The sequence below is a fragment of the Erythrolamprus reginae genome, chromosome 1, assembly GCF_031021105.1.
Source record: "Erythrolamprus reginae isolate rEryReg1 chromosome 1, rEryReg1.hap1, whole genome shotgun sequence".
NCBI lineage: Eukaryota > Metazoa > Chordata > Lepidosauria > Squamata > Dipsadidae > Erythrolamprus > Erythrolamprus reginae.
In genome coordinates, this window is record NC_091950.1 from 141,771,482 (window position 1) to 141,791,207 (window position 19,726).

Consider the following 19,726-nt stretch of genomic DNA (forward strand, 5'->3'; position numbering starts at 1 on the left):
AAACTGTCCACTTAGGAAGCAACGCTGATTGACAACTTGGAGTTTATATTGTGTTGTTTAAGTGTTCCCTTCACTTTTTTTTGAGCAGTGTACTTTGAAATTAACTTGGATACCACGGGCTCGTTCAGACCTGCGTTCACCGATGGGCGTAAAAACTAGATCGAAAAGGATATTGAGATGTGAAGCAATATGAAATTGTATTTGGTTTTTTTTTAACAGCTCCTATTTTAATACCACTGATAACTACACAACCCCCTGGATAATTAGAATAGAATAACAGTGGGAAGGCACCTTGGAGGTCTTCTAGTCCAACCCCCTGCTTAGACAGGAATCCTACTCTACTTCAGACAGATGATTTTTTTAAAAAAAAGTAGTTATTATGTAAACATTAAAAAAATAAGATAGTACATAATCTATCATTTTACAATATACTTATTTGTTTGTTTAAATTTTGTATTTGCATTTTATAAGACAAGCAACAAAACAACACAACATAACAAACACCACCCCCGTCCCTTTTGAACTGTTACCCTCACAGTTCCTTCTTTATATAGTTATACGGCCTGTAACATCAGCGGTTATTATATGATTATTCTATAGTTCCAGTAAAACTAAGGTCAAGTTGTTGCTATCATAATCTTGTGAATAAAGTTAATTCTGGGAACATCGGGTTTTATTTACAGCTATTTTCAGATGATTATCTAACATCTTCTTAAAAACTTTATAAAAGTAGTTTTAAAATGGGGGGGGGCAGACACTTAGGCTGTATGGTGCCCCAAAATTCCTGATGGCGGCCCTGTGTTTACTTGCCCCAGACAGGAATAACATGCACAATAGACAAATTGTTAAACAACATACACAATAGACAAAATACATTTTATTTATGTGATGAAATGTGGAGAAGAAATTAGAGAAGAGAACTTTATCTCTCCTTTCATCAGCAGAAAAAAAACCTCCAAAAAAGAAACAGAAGAAGACGAAATTTGGTGGGGCTGAGTGAAGCCAGCAAAAAGAAAAGGAAAGTAGGAGGGGATTGAATGGAAATTTTGATTTACCTGCAGAGGAAAACAATCCTGAAACCATTATCCACAGCATCCCAACGGAAGAACAGGACAGCAGGTCAGAATGTTGCTGATTTCTCCATTCTAGCCCCCCACCCTCTTGTTTATCAGACCAAAAGTGAAGGATATGCACTCCAATATATACAGCATCCAGACATACAAAAAAAGGGGAGTCGAAGCACAGAGAATATGCACCCATGTTTTTTTTTATTTCATACAGATATGCACAAATACTCAGAGGCAACATGTAGGCATCTCGATTGGCTATTGAGAGAAAGTTTGTGTGTTTGTTGCACACACACATATGCACATTATCACCGTACATTCCATAGAGCATGAGCATTTTGTGTGTCTACTGCCAATAAATAAAAGAGTTGGAAAGAATTATAAATATTGGGCTCTGCAGAGATTATGATTGACCCACAGAAGTTTTAAGCATGCTGATAGTCTACCCATCCATCAGTTTCTTGTCTTCTTGAGCCCACTGTATTGTTATTATAGTTGGCGCGTCTTTTCTCTCTTGTTGATAAGATTGTCTGATTTCTTCTGAGACAGCATTATTCTACTCAAGGACCTGCTCATTGCCTCTTTTAACTCTTTGTTCCTCAGGCTGTAAATCAGGGGGTTTAGTACAGGTGTGCCAAAAGTGAAAAAGACAGATACCACTTTGACTTGCATGGCTGTCAAGCAGGAAGCAGGACACACGTAAATTAAACTGCTACAGCTAGACTGAATAAGGACCACCATTATATGGGAGGAACAAGTAGAGAAAGCTCGTTGACGCCCCAAGGCAGAAGGGATGCGTATGATGGCCACCGCGATGAAAACATAGGATATGCAGATTAGTGTGAAGGGGATAATCAAGATAATAGCACATGCAAAAAAAATACCATGTTCCTGGGCTTGGGTGTTTCCACATGCCACTTTCAATAGAGCAGGAAGATCACAGTAAAAATTTCTTATTGCCATATGATTGCCACAGAAAGTCAAAGTCAGTATGAGGAGGCAGAACTGAATACCAAAGAACGCACTCATGGCCCATGGCCCAACTACAAGACTCACACACATTCTCCAGGTCATAATGAGAGGGTAGTTTAGTGGGCGGCATATTGCCACACATCGATCATAAGCCATGATTGCCAGCAGGATGCAATCTGAACTTCCCAGGAAGATAAAAAGGAACATCTGGGTGCCACATCCACCCAAAGAAATGTAGATCTTTCTCCCTGAACCAAGAGTAGCCAAAGTGAAGGGGTCAATGGCACAAGAGTAGATAATCTCCATAAATGCCAGGCTAGCCAAGAAAAAATACATTGGGGTATGGAGAGAGTTTACAGTGTAAATAGTGAAAACAACAGACACATTCCCAAGTAGGCTGAGCAAGTAGAGAATCAGAAAAGTCCCAAAAATCAGCCATTTCATCTCTGGGATGGTTGTGAATGGTTGGAAATGAAATTCTGGATTCAGAGTTTGATTTTCACTCTTCATTTAAGTCCTGTAATCTATTAAAAGGAGAAAGAACCAAAATGTATGAAAATGACAACTTTGGAATTTTAAACTTGAATTCAAAAAATTCATGAAGAGAGAATTAAAACCCCAACATCTGTATATTATTGTGCTGTTCTTTATGTTGGCTGAGAGTTAACTATTTCGCGAACTACTCTTTCTGGGTCCAGATAACATGGCAAACATTTTTAAAGGTAAATTTGGTCTCACAGGTATGTACATATATGTTCTTTTATTATGAGGTATGTACATATATGTTCTTTTATTATGAAAGCGGAATGTTTTGATTAGGCATTAAGAGGCTAAGAATACTTATTTTTATTGCTAAATTAGTACCATTAGACCGGGTGTCTGGTTGGCTAACTTATTCCACTTATAAAACATTTCCTTTAGAGACAACCAAATCACATACAATTACTTTATCATATATAGTCTTGGATAATGAAGTGTGGGTTACTGAATAGGAGATGTTGTCATGTCTTACCTCTGTTTTTAGATAACATCAGCTTCTGCTTTCTTTTCTTGGCAGATTCTGGCTCTGAAGTCTTCTTAAATTGTCCCTGGAGGTTGGCTTTACTATTGAGGGATTTTTCCCTCAAACTATCATCAGCAACTTGGCATATAACATCTGATTATTGATGGTCATAGAATGAAAATGGATTTGTTTTTACACACAAAATTCTTGTCACACTTTATGTGAATTTTTTTAATGCCATACATTATAGATTGGGCATGTTTAATTAAGTATAATGTATCTCTGATATGAGAGTGCTTTTTGTATAATAGGTTGCCTATTAAAGAACTTCCAAAATGGATCTTTATTCCATTTCAGCATTCATAACAATCATTTGCAACAATGCAGCATGTCTTTATTAATTTTCCAAAATTTTTCATGAGCTGTATCTCCAAACACTCAAAGCACTAAAACATTTCAAACAGATTACCTTACTCCTCTTTGTTCTAATAATAATAAAGCAATAAGTTCTTGCAAATTCTAATTCCAACTGGAATGAATGTAATGAATGTTGTTTTATCTAATGTTACATTTAAAGATTAAATATAACCTTGAAATTGGTTCCAAATCTGGCAATACGTATGTTTAATTCCAAGCTTTGCAAATAATATCTTTGATGATGATTTGAATAGCCTTTTATATAATTTGCAGAAGTAAGGATGACACAATTAAGAGTTTTTAAGTAGGTTTGTAGACAGTTGCTTTCATTATAACATGCCTTAGAGACTTATTAAAATAAGGGAAAAATTTTGACAGGCAAAAATTAACACAATTCTCTGATGAACATCAGTAATTTTTTTTTTTTAAAAAAAGACATGCATCAGGGATTGATTCCTGTTGCCCATTACAGAAGATAATTATCTCTCTTCTGAAAACCTAGATTGCAACTCTCATGACAAATACTTAGACCCAAAACTCCTGAGTGTGTTGTCATTTCAGAATTAAAACAATTTTATAATAGAGAGTTTTGATGTGAACATTTGTCCTTGTCCAATCACTTCTTGTTTAATTGCTCAGATTATATTATTGCATTTGGAATAATAATAATAATAATAATAATAATAATAATAATAACAATAATAATAATAACAATAATAATAATAATAACAATAATAATAATAATAATAACAACAACAACAACAACAACAACATGATGCTGTGGCACAGATGATCCACTGGAACTTGTGCCGGAACTACCATTTACCAGTGGCAAAGAACTGGTGGGATCATAAGCCCGAAAAAATGGTCAAAAATGAGCAAGCAAAACTACTGTGGGACTTCCGACTTCAGACTGACCGAATTCTGAAGCATAAAACACCAGACATCCTGATTGTGGAGGAAAAGAAAGTATGGATCATCGACATCGCAATCCCAGGGGATAGCAGAATTGAGGAGAAGCAGCTAGAGAAATTAGTGAAATACGAAGATCTAAAAATCGAGCTGCAACGACTCTACCATAAGCCAGTGAATGTGGTTCATGTGGTACTTGGCACGCTGGGCGCAGTGCCAAAGGATCTCAGTGGACATTTGAAAACCATCAGAATTGACAAAATCTCCATCTGTCAATTGCAAAAGGCCACTTTACTGGGATCGGCAAACATAATTCGCCACTACATCACGCAGTCCTAGGTGCTTGGGAAGTGCCCAACTGGTGACGAAATACGAAATCCAGCATAGTGATCTCGTTTGCTGTGTTGCATTGACATAATAATAATTTATTAGATTTGTATGCCGCTCCTCTCCGAGGACTCGGAGCGGCTCACAACAACAATACACCATGTACAAATCTGAAGTTAAAAAAAAAATTTAAAACCTTTATTATAAAAGAAAAAAGATCATACAACCTAACAGACCATACATAAAATCATAATAGCTAGGGGTATATCAGTTTCCCCATGCCTGGTGACACAGGTGGGTCATCAGGAGCTTTTGAATGGCAAGGATGGTGGGGGCAGTCCTAATCTCTGGGGGAGTTGATTCCAGAGTGCCAGGGCTGCCACAGAGAAGGCTCTTCCCCTGGGTCCCGCCAGACGGCATTGTTTAGTCGAGGGAACCCAGAGAAGGCCAACTCTGTGGGACCTATGCTTACATCAAGCATATCAATGAACAAGCACTATCAATTTGTTTAAACTCTTCATCTGGGCTGTACATACTGTATATTGTATAAAGCAATGCTTGCTTCTAGCTCTTCCACTACTATCCCTTCTTTGCCTTAAAGAGCTTGTAACAATCTTACTTTGCCTGAAATGCAGACAGGAAATTACCACTCACTTTCTTTCCCTCCAGTTGCCAATAGGAGTCTGCAAATAACACCCCTATGTTTAGAAATAACCCCTATGTTTAGAAATCGATTAAAAACAAAGAGTATTTATTGGAGGGGGAAATAATAGTTTGCAAAGTGCAATGGATCTTTCAGCCTGACTTTAAGCCAAAAGCCACACTTAAAATGTTAAAAGCATTACATTTTATAGTCTCTGTCTCAATGCCTCCCATGTCCCACCTATTGGGTGAAGTCACTGATCACAGCTACTCTGACATGTTCATCAACACCTTCCCATTATTGCCCATAAAATATTTTTGCAAACGCAGCATTTTCTTATATCTATTGCCTTGGCACTAAGGAATGTCCCTTTCAACTGAACCCAGAACTAAGGAGAAACTTCCTAACAGTGAGAACAATTAAATAGTGGGACAGCTTGCCTTCAGAAGTTTTGATACTTCTTCACTGGAGATGAAACTGGTCTCAAATTGTAAAGGGTCTCCTGCTTGACCAGGTGGCTGCACTAGAAGACCTCCAAGGTCACTTCTAGCTCTAGTTTGTTTGATTGATTAATTGGAATAAGCCTGAACTACCGAGTAATAAAACATCAAGGGTGGGTTGCAGTCAGTAGGGTAGGCAACTGTGCACCAGGAGCAGCCGGCAGATTGCGCAATTTGCATGCAACCACTACGTGTCAGTCTTTCAGGCGCAGCCACCTTTTTTCTTTAATTTTTTGTATCTTTTGCTTCCTGCGCATGTGCAGCACGAATCCCAGTGACCAGTTAGGTCCCACAGAGTTGGCTTTCTCTGGGTCCGGTTGATGAAACAATGTCATCTGGCAGGACCCAGGGGAAGAGCCTTCTCTGTGGCAGCCCCAACCCTCTGGAACCAGTTCCCCTGGAAATTAGGATTGCCCCCATCCTCCTTGCCTTTCGTAAACTCCTCAAAACCCACCTGTGCCCCCAGGCATGGGGGGAACCGAGACATCTCCCCCAGGCCTATATAGTTTATGCATGGTATGTTTGTGTGTATGTCTTGCTTTTTAAATAAGGGTTTTTTAGATATTTTAAATATTAGATTTGTTATACATTGTTTTTATTATTGCTGTTAGCTGCCCCGAGTCTACGGAAAGGGGCGGCATACAAATCAAATAACTAACTAACTAACTAACTAACTAACTAACTAACTAACTAACTAAATAAATAAATAAATAAACAAACAAACAAACAAACAAAGTAAGTAAGTAAGTGTTCTATCTCACCGGCCTCAAGCAATGATTAATGGTCCAGAAAAGAAGGTCAAACACACACGTGGATAGTTAATCAGAAAACTTGTATTTAAACAGTAAAGAAAAAAGTCTAAAGCAAATGGTCCTTACTTTCAGGAGAAACAAAGAGGATTCGTTGCAAAATTCAGTCAGCTACAAAGTTCAGTGAAAAGCCAACCCATACAAAAGTCACGGAGCAGAAATAGTCCAAGAGTCTCTGAATATTCACAGCACAAAAGCAGCAGCTTGTCCCAGAGCGTTCCACTCCCACAACGCTGAAGTACAATCCACGAGCAGGAACTTCAGAGCAGGAACAAACGACAAACCACCCAGATAATCAGCCACAGTTTGCCTTGGCCCCGTTCCCTTTTTATGCTGTTAGCCCTCATTAAGGGAACCACACCCAGCCCAGGTGTGCTTATGCTACTTCTTAAAGCAATTCCTTCTTTGAAAGGCCCTACGGCTGCGTAAATTGATGTATTGTCCTGCAGATGAGCTGAGAGAAGATAAACTGTCTGATGAATTGCCAACCCCTTCCCCTGAACTGTCTGCCAATTCGTCCTGACTCTCTGTCCCATCTTCCTGACTGCTGGCTACATCTTCCTGGCTGTCAGCTGCATCATCCTGGCTGTCAGCCAGGCTTTCAGAGTCACTGTGTGCCGCGTCTCCCCCATCTGTGGGGGCAACAGCTGGCCCAGGCCCAAACACAACAGTAAGTAAGTAAGTAAGTAAGTAAGTAAGTAAGTAAGTAAGTAAGTAAGTAAGTAAGTAAGTAAAATCGCGCAAGAGGACACTCAGGCTTGCGAGATTTCGGCAATTTTTTGCCCCTGCACTGTAAAAAAATCAAAAAGCAAAAAATCACCAAAATCTCACACGTACGTTTGTCCCCTCACAAAATTTTGTCGTGTTTTTGATTCCTGGGCATGTGCAGAAGAAACAATGTGCTGGCCATGTATGCATGTGAGACTCTCCATGCTGCATGTGCAATGGGCGAGAGTGGTTGGACAATGGTTGAGAGTGGTGAAGACATATCAACCAACTCAGAAGCAGGTTGGGAGATTCCTGGCTTTGCCAGCCCAAGACCCCAATGACACCCAAAGCCTCAATGGAAAGCCAGGAGCAACCCTGCAGGCCGTCCAATACCAATCATCAAGAAGACCACAGCGAAAACCAGACCCTACCTGCAAGATGCTGAGAAAACCTACTCTCAAGTTGGGAGAGGGATCGTGAAAACCTACCTGCCACTGCTGGAGTCCAGCAAAGTTATCTGGGACCAGAAAATAACAATGCAGAAATTTCAGCCGCCACACCTGGAGACTGGTTCCAGATTTTTCCACACACCGGAGAAGGAGTAGCAACAGACATGTACGCTCCAGTCGAAGACTCCCAGGGAACCTAGTCGTGCAGGCCCAGTAGGAATATCAGGTGCCCTGTGTACTTATGGGACTACGGGACATACGTAAATTTCTGATTGGACATTCCAGAAACTAAGATGGGAGGAGTGTTACGTACTGACGTATGAAGCCTGGATTTGCACAAAGATAAAAGACTAATATAAACCAAGGAAAATATCTTGTGAGAACAATCTCAAGATATTTATTGCAATAGTAATTCTTTCACTGAAATGACACAGAGCATAGTGCAAACTCAAAAACTGTCTGTAAAATAACAGATGTGAGACCTGTCAGCCCTTTAAAGTAGAGAAGGGTGGCATAGAAATCTAACAAACAAACAAATAAATAAATATATCAAGAAATAAAAACAGCATGGATTCTTTATTGTTGTAGAGCAGGATAACATAATCTTGAAAGCCTGCCCAAATTTCTGTCAGTTTATTGATATCAAAAATAATCAGGGCAGGATTATTTTCAGTTTTTTTTCTCCCACTTTTTACTTTCTCAGGACCGAACTGACATTTTAACTCTAAATGTTGAGTTCCTCTATTTTCCTTCCTCACAGTCAGATTTACATTCATTCCCAAGAGCTTACTTTTTGCAAGAGAGTTTGAAGAGATAAGTCTCAAGGTCAGGAAGAGTCTATTTTCGGTCCAGGTCATCCAGCAACAGAGCACATGGGCATAGCCACAGAGAGCAAATTAGAAAGTCATTCGTACTTATAATTTATACAGTCACCCAACTGACAACAACCCAACAGCCAGTTGATTAAAAAAAAAATTATGCCAGAGGAGAATTGAAAACCTCAGCCATTATTAACACAATCCCATTCAAACAGGCACCCACCCCCCACCCCCCCCCACGTAATCCAGAGCCTGGAGGAAAAGCCTGGTCTTCAAAGCTTATTTAAAGGACAGCAGAGTCAGGATTGTTCTTAATCTTGTAAGCCGCCCAAAGTCACTTGTGCGACATGGGCAGCTGTATAAATGATATAAATATTTAAATGGACAAACATTTCATGGGAGGAGCCTATTCCACAGTGCAGGAAGCATTCCAGAGAAAGGACACCTTCTGCACCTTGTCAGGTGGCACTGCTTAATAGATGGGACCAGGAACATGATTGTATCTTACAGGAGAGGCAGAAACAGTGGAAGAAAAAGCTGATCCAAAAAAACCCTGTGCCCAGAGCTGCTTTCGGGGTGACAATCAACAACTTTCATATGTCCTCACCATTAGTGGCTTGCTACTAGTGCAGAAGCGGCCGCCAGATTATGCAATTTGTGTGCGACCGCTCTGGCACCCTATGGGCGCCACCATCTTTTTTTCATATTTTTGGCTTCTAGCACATGCGCAGGGGATGCACATGTGTGTGAGATTTTGGCGATTTCTTGCTTCCACACATGCACAGAAGCAAAAAATGCTAAAAGCTCTCTCTCATTTGCATCCGCTCATGAGATTTCAGCGTGATTTTGCTTCCTGCGCATGCAAAGAAGCAAAAACACACTGGGTACGTATGTGCATAGTGTGCACATACACAACACAACCAAATCTGTACAAGCAGCACACCAAAACCAGGAGATTGTGAGTTCTAGTTCTGCCTTAGGCATGATAATCAGCTGGGTGATTTTCTGCCAGTCACTTTTTCTCAGTCCAAACCTTCCCATAGGTTTGTTGTTATGGGGAAAATTGGAGGCAGTAACCTGGCTGGCAAGTGGATACAGCAACCATATAGATTTAAGAACAAATTAAGAAAACCGATTGGTAGATTCCTGTGGCTTTTAATCTCTCTCACCTGTGGGTGGCAAAACCAACCACCGGTCATTCTCCCTAATGTGTTTATATCAGGCTATTTATTTATTTATTTTGTCCAATACACAATGAAGGTTTTAGTGGGTATACAGTATATCTATATACGCATAGTAAAATACATGATGAAGGTTATCGAGGATGTACTCATAGTAAAATATATCTAAGAAAGAATAGAAAAGAAGATATAGTAATAGAACATAAAAATGAAAGAATAGAAGAAGAGATATAGGAATAGAAGAAAGGTATAGGAGATATAGGAGAGCAATAGGACAGGGGACGGAAGGCACTCTAGTGCACTTGTACTCGCCCCTTACTGACCTCTTAGGAATCTGGATAGGTCAACAGTAGATAATCTAAGGGTAAAGTGTTGGGGGGTTTGGGGATGACACTACAGAGTCCAGTAATGAGTTCCACGCTTCGACAACTCGGTTACTGAAGTCATATTTTTTACAGTCAAGTTTGAAGCGGTTAATATTAAGTTTAAATCTGTTGTGTGCTCTTGTGTTGTGGCGGTTGAAGCTGAAGTAGTCGCCGACGGGCAGGACGTTGCAGCATAGGATCTTGTGGGCAATACTTAGATCTTGTTTAAGGCGTCTTAGTTCTAAACTTTCTAGGCCCAGGATTGAAAGTCTAGTCTCGTAGGGCATTCTGTTTCGAGTGGAGGAGTGAAGGGCTCTTCTGGTGAAGTATCTTTGGACATTTTCAAGGGTGTTAATGTCTGAGATACGATATGGGTTCCAAACAGATGAGCTGTATTCGAGGATGGGTCTGGCAAAAGTTTTGTAAGCTCTGGTAAGTAGTGTGAGATTGCCAGAGCAGAAGCTACGTAGGATTAGGTTTACAACTCTTGAAGCCTTGAATGGGAGTCTAACAACTCTTTTGAAAGAAGGGCTAAACTCCTGCCCCACCCTCAAGTAGCTCAGGGGATGGATTGCAAATGCAGGAGGAGGAGTCTGGAAAGAGTTGGGAACGATCCTGTGAGTTTAAGAAGCCTGCATAAACCCAGCAATCATGCTGAAAAGTGCTGATTATGCTTTACACGGGTAAATTATCTGTGGAGGACAGGGGTCTAATCTGATCTACAGCCAAAACAAAATATTTAACAACTAGAGGCACCAAAAGCCACATTCCTGGCAGCCTAAATGTCGCCCTGTGGAGTTGGACAAGTCCCAGCCGTTACTGCGCCATCAATGTCTGTATTGAGGCAGCATGGTCAATAGTTTCCACCACAGAAATTGTGTTGGGGAAGATTGAAAACACGGGTTCACCACTTGAACAGCTTAAGGGAATTTCAAGCTACCTTTCCTACAAGGTCTTTATGAGAGAAACAAAGAAAGCCTCATGAAAAGTTGGCATGTAAAATGGTTACAGGGACATGTTCATGGCCACAGAAGGGAATGGAGAATGTGCTGAAGTTACATTTGCTTTTTGCAATTTGATTAGAGTTTGGATTTTTATTTACTTTCACTGCCCTCTAGTGGAAAGTTTAGCTTGGTCACTAATCTTCATAATTTAGGTCAGTAAGTGTTAAGACATTGAATTAATTTGATTTTGTTAAAGAAATTTATGTTTCATTGTATCTTATAACCTAGAGTGGGAAGTTAGCATCCCTTCCTCTCCTAGAAGAATAAAATGTTCTAGAAAATATTAAAAAGGCAGAGTATCATAATTCCCTGGATGAGAAAAGGAGATACATGCTCTTAGAAAGCATCTTCACCGTCAGGATTTATTATTATTATTATTATTATTATTATTATTATTATTATTATTATTATTATTATTATTATTAATTAGATTTGTATGCCGCCCCTCTCCGTAGACTCGGGGCGGCTATATAATAGGATTAGTCCTCTGCCCATCACACCACATGACACCTGGGAAGATTACATCACTCAGCAAGATTCAACCAAGACTGGGACTCGAGACCATCTACAAAGTTACCCCTGCCTCGCCCCATGGGAGTCTGACAACCAATCAGAATACATTCCTTACACAGAAACAGGAAGCTCTAAGGTGGGGCCCAACAGAGTATACTGAACCCACATGGACATTTCTTCCAACACTACTGTAGGAAGCTTTAAAATGTCAACAATGGGTTTTTAAAAGGACATTAGCTATTTAAAGAAGTGATATAGCATTGATATACAAAGTTATTTGTTTTTCTGGAAATCCAGGTTGTTGACGTAATTCATAGGAGTTACCTTCCATAGCCCTGATTTATGTCTGTAGTAGTTAAGCTACTGAAACTTAAAAGGAATCGGCTTGTAAATTAGTTTTGTAGGTTTTGAATATTCAAATGCATAATGAGTCCTGACCTGTACCAATTTATAATTCAATCTCAGATTATTTAATTTACATGCTCATTCTGCATACGCAAGTATCCAAATGACACCTCTTTGTGCATACTTAGATTGATAGGCACTCTGCTTCTAGTAATGCAGGTCTAGTTTCATACAGGGATGGTTTCCACTTCCCTTCACTACTAGTTCGCAAATATGAGTGTGCATGCTCTCTCTTCTCTCTCTGGCATTCTCGCACATGCAACCTCAGCACATGCACATAGCCTCCTGCGCATATGCTTTACTGGCATGCTATCCTTTTACACATTTGCATGGCCTCAAAAACATGCACAAATAGGATAGCATAGAGGCAGGGCTGAGAGGGAGGGGGCACTCATGATTTCCGCTATCAGTTTGGGCGAACCAGTATGAACCATCTGAATACTACCTCTAGTTTCATACTAGTTAATCTACCAGCACACTATTGCTTATGAGGCACAGGTCTTAATGGAAAATTTCATCATGCTGCATGTTGTGATTGGCTTCAGGACAGAAAACACTATAGTTCACCATTTCCTGAATATACTTCAGGGACAATAGAGGATAGGATGGGATGGGATGGGATGGGATGGGATAGATAGATAGATAGATAGATAGATAGATAGATAGATAGATAGATAGATAGATAGATAGATAGATAGATAGATAGATAGATAGATAGAAGGATGAGATAGGATAGATAGATAGATAGATAGATAGATAGATAGGAGGATGAGATAGGATAGATAGATAGATAGATAGATAGATAGATAGATAGAAGGATGAGATGGGATAGATAGATAGATAGATAGATAGATAGATAGAAGGATGAGATAGGATAGATAGATAGATAGATAGATAGATAGGAGGATGAGATAGGATAGATAGATAGATAGATAGATAGATAGATAGATAGATAGATAGATAGATAGAAGGATGAGATGGGATAGATAGATAGATAGATAGATAGATAGATAGATAGATAGATAGATAGATAGATAGAAGGATGAGATGGGATAGATAGGTAGATAGATAGATAGATAGATAGATAGATAGATAGATAGATAGATAGATAGATAGACAGACCAGACAGATAGAAGGATGAGATGGGATAGATAGATAGATAGATAGATAGATAGATAGATAGATAGATAGAAGGATGAGATGGGATAGATAGATAGATAGATAGATAGATAGATAGAAGGATGAGATGGGATAGATAGATAGATAGATAGATAGATAGATAGATAGAAGGATGAGATGGGATAGATAGATAGATAGATAGATAGATAGAAGGATGAGATGGGATAGATAGATAGATAGATAGATAGATAGATAGAAAGATGATAGATAGATAGATAGATAGATGGATGAGATGGGATAGATAGATAAATAGATAGATAGATAGATAGATAGATAGATAGATAGATAGATGATAGATAGATGATAGATAGATAGATAGATAGATAGATAGATAGATAGATAGAAGGATGAGATGGGATAGATAGATAGATAGATAGATAGATAGATAGATAGATAGATAGATAGATAGATAGATGGTAGATAGCTAGATGATAGATAGATAGATAGATAGATAGATAGATAGATAGATAGATAGATAGATAGAAGGATGAGATGGGATAGATAAATAGACAGACAGACAGACAGACAGACAGACAGACAGATACATGCATACACATACTGGTTTTGTATATATCTGGGTGGGTTTTAACTTACCTTGCTTCTGGTTTGCTTCCTCCCGCGCCTCATAGGTTCAGGTGCGTTTTTCCAAAAAATAAATATATATATATACAGTATATATTTAAAAGCTGAAAACAAGATGGCGACTGCATGTACAGTGCTGGAAACTCAGCTTCTGCACATGCTTAGAAGAAAATAAATAAATAAATTAATTAATTAAGGTGGCAGTGCCCACAGACTTGCTCCAACCAAACCGTGTCCGCGATGTCATTGTGATGTCACTAGTGGCTGATTACCAGTTTGGGTGAACCGGGAGGAACCCACACCTGGTATATACCATGATTCCCCAAAATTAAGATAGGGCTTTATGTTTTTTTGAACCCTGAAATATGGCCTTGGATTTATTATTAGGGGAGGGATATTATTTTGGGGTGCAATAGGCAGCAAGTGTGGGACTGGATGTCCCATCACCGCTGGGACTGACTTTCCCAACATTAGCAAGCTAGAGTCAAATAAGCTTCAATAATTTTGTAACAGTTGCACTATCTTTAATAATTTTGTTACAATAACCTTTAAAGATTTTTTTTATGTTTAAATAAGCATTTACAATTTTGTTATGTTAAATAGGTGCATTTCATATTAATAAAATGTAAGTTCTCTGATGATTACTTTACAAATGTATTTATCTATTCTTTAAAAAATCGTACTGGTGGTATGTGGGATTTAAAATTATGAATTTGGTGGTCTGCAGGATTTTAAATTATTGTTAAGGAGTGTGCAGAACGACCCTCGAGTTATCAAGGACATGCACAGACGAAATGTGGGATTCCAGCAGATATCCAGGAGATAGGAGTAATTATTCAGTCATAGAAAACAGATACATTAAAGTTCAATTAGTGTTTACTTTAGAAATAGCACAGTCAATAACAGTCCGATCATACGCATTCAAATCAGTCAATAACTCTCAATACAATAATAAGATTTGTTGTGGTTAGCTCTGGCCCAGCTCCTGCCCCAAGGAATATGCAGGTGGATGTGGGGGAGACATCCACATGCTGCAGGCCTGTTTTACTCCCAGTGGAATCTGCTGACGAAGTCTCCTCTGACCAAGGAGGCCTGAGTGACAGGGAGGAGAAGAGTTTGGCAGACAGCCCAGGAGGAGATCAATCATCTGTATCATCTCTGGATTCTGAACAAGAATTAATGACACAGCCATGCATGTGTAGAATGATGCATAGGACGCAACAACTAAAGGATTATTACAAGAGAAAATGAGGCCACCTGTGGTTGGGTGGGGCTGCTGTAATTAGTGCTGCTGCTATAAATAGCAGCATGTGGGTTTGGCCCTTGTGGAGAATTATCTGATCCTTGTGTTTCATGAATGTCTTGCTGACTCCAGCCTTTGTTTGTTGACTTTTCACCACTTTGAAACCAAAGCAAAGTGTGTTTCACTTTGTGGAAGAAGAAGGGCTGTGACTTTCTTCACAGCTGCAAGCTAAGTACTTACGAACTGATAAGGGACTTATACAAACTACCAGGTTGTTTTGGGAGGAGTGCTTTTTGCAATACAAAAAGAGTGCTAAGTTTATTTTGAATTTTGTGATAAAGAACACTGTTTTGAATTTTCAAACGTGTGTGTGTCTGAAATTTGTACCTTTGAATTTTTGGGAGGCTCCTGCCGGAGAGTCCGGCAGAACAAAGATTACAAGCCTGTCTTTGTCTTACATATCAGACATACATTACAGCTTACAAATATATTAAGGTGATCAGATTTTAACATTGGTAAAGCAGGACACCATTAACTGGAGAGGGGGGGTTGTTCTTGATTTAAAATTTGGTCTGTATGGAGCAATAAAAAATTTCATAGAACGCAAAAATAGTATTGTAATATATATATTTTTAATCTCAACGTAAGTACAATTTACAAATATAATACATTAAAAATTATAAGGTGTTATTTTATTCTTTGGCAAATTTCTCATTTGAGTGAATTTTTTTAAGTAAACTGCTGTCGTTGTTTAAAAGGTCACGAAATTTTTCACAAGAATTTGTTAAATTATATTTCACACATAAAATGGCTTTGAAAGTCTCAACACTTAATTGTGATTTTTCTGATCTCCACACTTTATTTACCTAATGCATTCAGTCACAGCATTAGTTCCTGGTAAGGACAGCGCATATTCCACAATTTTTAGTCCATTATTGTATGGAACATGGTTTATTTCAAAATGATGAAATATTTCTAACCATTTGTTCTCTATTATAATTTTTGCTGACGCACAAGATTTAACTTTTTCCTTATCAATATATATTTTTAATAATGATACCTCATTAAGAAGATCATTTTCGGAAATATTACTGTATGGGAAATTTTGAGTAATAGGATCGAATGATTTTTTCAAATAATTCCAATTACGTTCTTCTTTTAATGTAACCCAATAAAAATAGAAACATAGAAGACTGACGGCAGAAAAAGACCTCATGGTCCATCTAGTCTGCCCTTATACTATTTCCTGTGTTTTATCTTAGGATGGATATATGTTTATCCCAGGCATGTTTAAATTCAGTTACTGTGGATTTACCAACCATGTCTGCTGGAAGTTTGTTCCAAGGATCTACTACTCTTTCAGTGAAATAATATTTCCTCACGTTGCTTTTGATCTTTCCCCCAACTAACTTCAGATTGTGTCCCCTTGTTCTTGTGTTCACTTTCCTATTAAAAACACTTCCCTCTTGAACATATTTAAATGTTCTTTAAATATGTTTAAATTGTTCAGATTGTGTCCCCTTGTTCTTGTGTTCACTTTCCTATTAAAAACACTTCCCCCTTTAACATATTTAAATGTTCAATATCATTGCAATGTACCGTCCACTCTTCTAAATAATCCATGCACTTATTATAGAATTTTTTAACATGATTCATGATAACTGCACAATCTATTACACCTTGTCCTTCTAGCTGGCTTATACTATTACAGATAGTTAACGGAAGAAAATTATTTTCTAACCACTCTTGACACTGAAATTCTAAATTATTAACTTCATTTGCTACTTCGATGACCAAAATTTTGTCACCTTCAATAAGTTTTGTAGCATTTTGAAAAAGAGCTGCTTGATTGTGTACAAACTCTAGCCAAATTTTTGAAGATTCTTTTTCAAAAAATTCTTCTAAAATTCTAGGACATTTATCCTGTGATAGAAAGTAGGATTTCAAAAGACCGTATATTTTCAAAATTCTTTCAACAGCTGGCAAAAGAGCTAACCAGCACTTTTTACTGTATCCAAGTAACTTCTGATATTCGACTTCCACCGTTTCACAAACTTCTTTAAGCATTTCAACATGCACAGTGTATATATAAAAATAAGAATATATTTTAATAACAATATTTTCCACATCTACAAGAAGTCAGCAGCTGTTTGAATGGTATTATATATTATGTACGCTGCACAACCAACACCAATAATGTTTTGATTAAGGTATTTGTTTAATTTACAAAAAATATTATTTGTCCCTCTTCTCACCTTTCCTCCAAAATTTGTGTTCATGTTGTCTGCACAATATGTAATCATTTTATGTTTTAAATTGTTTTTCTTCCAAAATACAGTATTAATAATGGAACTGAAAATTATTTCAGAAGTTTCGCCATGAAATCTAAAATTCTAATTTTTATTCCACTTTCCGAATCAAAAAACCTTTTAATGGTTGGAAATAAATTTATATCCTTATGATTAGATGCGTCAGAATATATGGATATAAAATTATTTTTTTTCTAGATTTTTTTTTAATTTTGAAAATGCATATGGGGAAAGCATATTACACACAATTGCTTCGGATTTTGTTCTAGCAAATTTTTTGTTGAATAACTTTTTGACAACTTGTGATGTACAGTCCATAGATCTAAAGAATAATTATGATTAATAGCATGAAAAGACATAAGGCCTTCTGCTAATGCTAATTCCTTTCCTTCATCTCCATAAGTTGTTTTCCGAAAAAATTCCTGTATTTTGGAGGAAGATGCAGCAGTATTTAAATATCTTTTATGTTTCTGGTGTCTCCAAGTGCTTTGAAATATCATTCTTCCTGCTGTGAGAAATAGAAAATTCATCATTACATTTCTCACATTTTACCATGTAATCACTTTTAGTATTTTAATAAAAGGAAATTCACTTCTTAGATCATCTTTGAATTTGTACCTTCTTTTCTTACTCATTATGTTAAAAATCTAAAAAAAATCATTTAAAATTATATTATCAATTATATACATATTGCTTAAAAGCACAGTAAGTACATAATTACATGAATATACTTTATTGTTAGTTTATAAATTAAATTAATTCAGTAACTATATCTTAAAAATTATTTTAATTTTAATCCTATATTTCTTTCTAAATAATAACAATACTAACTTGTGTTACCTTTGCTGTAACGTAAGTCTTAAGTGTCTCTTTCAGGGCTAGTGCTAGACTTTTTGCCGCCACTGTAACATATAAATGAGTACTAAATTCTGCTAAATTCAAGAAAATGTATGTATTTATGAAATAAATAAATTACTTACCTAAAAAGCTGATTTGTTGACATCACTTGTTTAACTAGCACTAATACTAGCACGCAGTATGATGTGTATCCTTTGAGAGACAGTTACAAAATGTTTTTGTTGTTGGCAATGCCAAAAAATGCCTTTATTCATTAAGTCCAAACAATGGTGGTCAAATTCTAACAACTGATCAATAAATGCGAACTTTGATAAGCAGTTCTCCATAATCAGTTCTCAACAATTATTTGTTATTATTAAAGTTTAACATTATTAAAGTTTATTTTTGTTATAAAATTAACAAAAATAATATAAAACTCATATCCTGGAGAAATAGCCACGTGGCCGCTGAAAACTATATTTCCTCCCGCCGTTCCCTAGCTTGTTGTGCATTCTTTCCAAAAATCAGGACTTTTTAAAAATGCGGAACAAATTGTTAAAAATCGGGACTGTCCTGCCAAAAGCGAGACGTCTGGTCCTCCAGAAATATATCAAACTATGATAGAACACACAGAGCTTACTACATCAGCCACAGTGAATCAGCAGAAAGAACAGAGAGAGCAGAGAGAGACAATTATGCTTTCTGGCTTTCTCTAATGGCAATTTGCAACACTTCCTCTTAAAGCTATAGTACTTCAATACATATAAGCATTCATTGTTAACTTGTTCATATATTGCAAACCCAACTGTCTGTACATACTACTAACAATGATAACCTTGGTGGTCCCTGAAGTCCAAAAGGTTGGTCTAGTCCACCTGCTGAACTTCCTTTTATATCTATTGTACATGAAATCTGTATTTTGATCTGGCCTGTGAGTTAATCAATAAACTAAACCTATTGTACACATCCTCCTCTCCGATCATTGGTCATTGGCTGTTTTGTCCTGGGTTAACTGGGATGCCTTTCCATGTTGGAAAAGAGCTGGACAATGAGCCTTTCTGGTTGTTTTTACAAGTCCACTCAAGGCACATTGGAAGGGGGTTTTTTTTCTCCTCCTTCCTCCAAATTCTTTTGACAGGTTGGCAAAACTCTGAATTTTTTTTTTAAAAAGAGGAAGAAAGAAACCAGGGGGTAATTAGCAAGATTTATGCCAGTCTCACAAAAGCAAGAGGAAGAATTTTTTTTCTGTTTCTATGACATTTATTTATGGTCGGGCAGCCATTCGGATCCGGTTTTGAGCACGCTTTTTGAGATGCTCATATTACTGGTTGGAAATGTATCTTAAAAGTGGGAGGGGGAGGGGGGAAGAGAGACTGTGTGCCAGTCACTGCGGAAAAAAGCCACAGGAGCCCAGAAAAAAGACCTCACTGTTTTTATGTTCTTCCCAAACAGATCTTACAGCCAGGTTAAAATCACATTTTAT

At 37.6% G+C, this 19,726-nt stretch overlaps 1 protein-coding gene across 1 annotated transcript; it reads right to left on the minus strand.

Moving 5' to 3' along the window:
- Positions 1–1,556: 1,556 nt before the first annotated feature.
- Positions 1,557–2,549, minus strand: LOC139164395 (olfactory receptor 10V1-like). Its single transcript, XM_070746501.1, has one exon. The coding sequence runs from the start codon at positions 2,547–2,549 to the stop codon at positions 1,557–1,559; it is 993 nt and encodes a 330-aa protein (XP_070602602.1).
- Between the last annotated feature and the right edge of the window lie 17,177 nt (positions 2,550–19,726).

Excerpts from the sequence above, each read along its gene's own strand:
- LOC139164395 (XM_070746501.1), bottom strand. The coding sequence starts at position 2,549 with ATGAAGAGTGAAAATCAAACTCTGAATCCAGAATTTCATTTCCAACCA.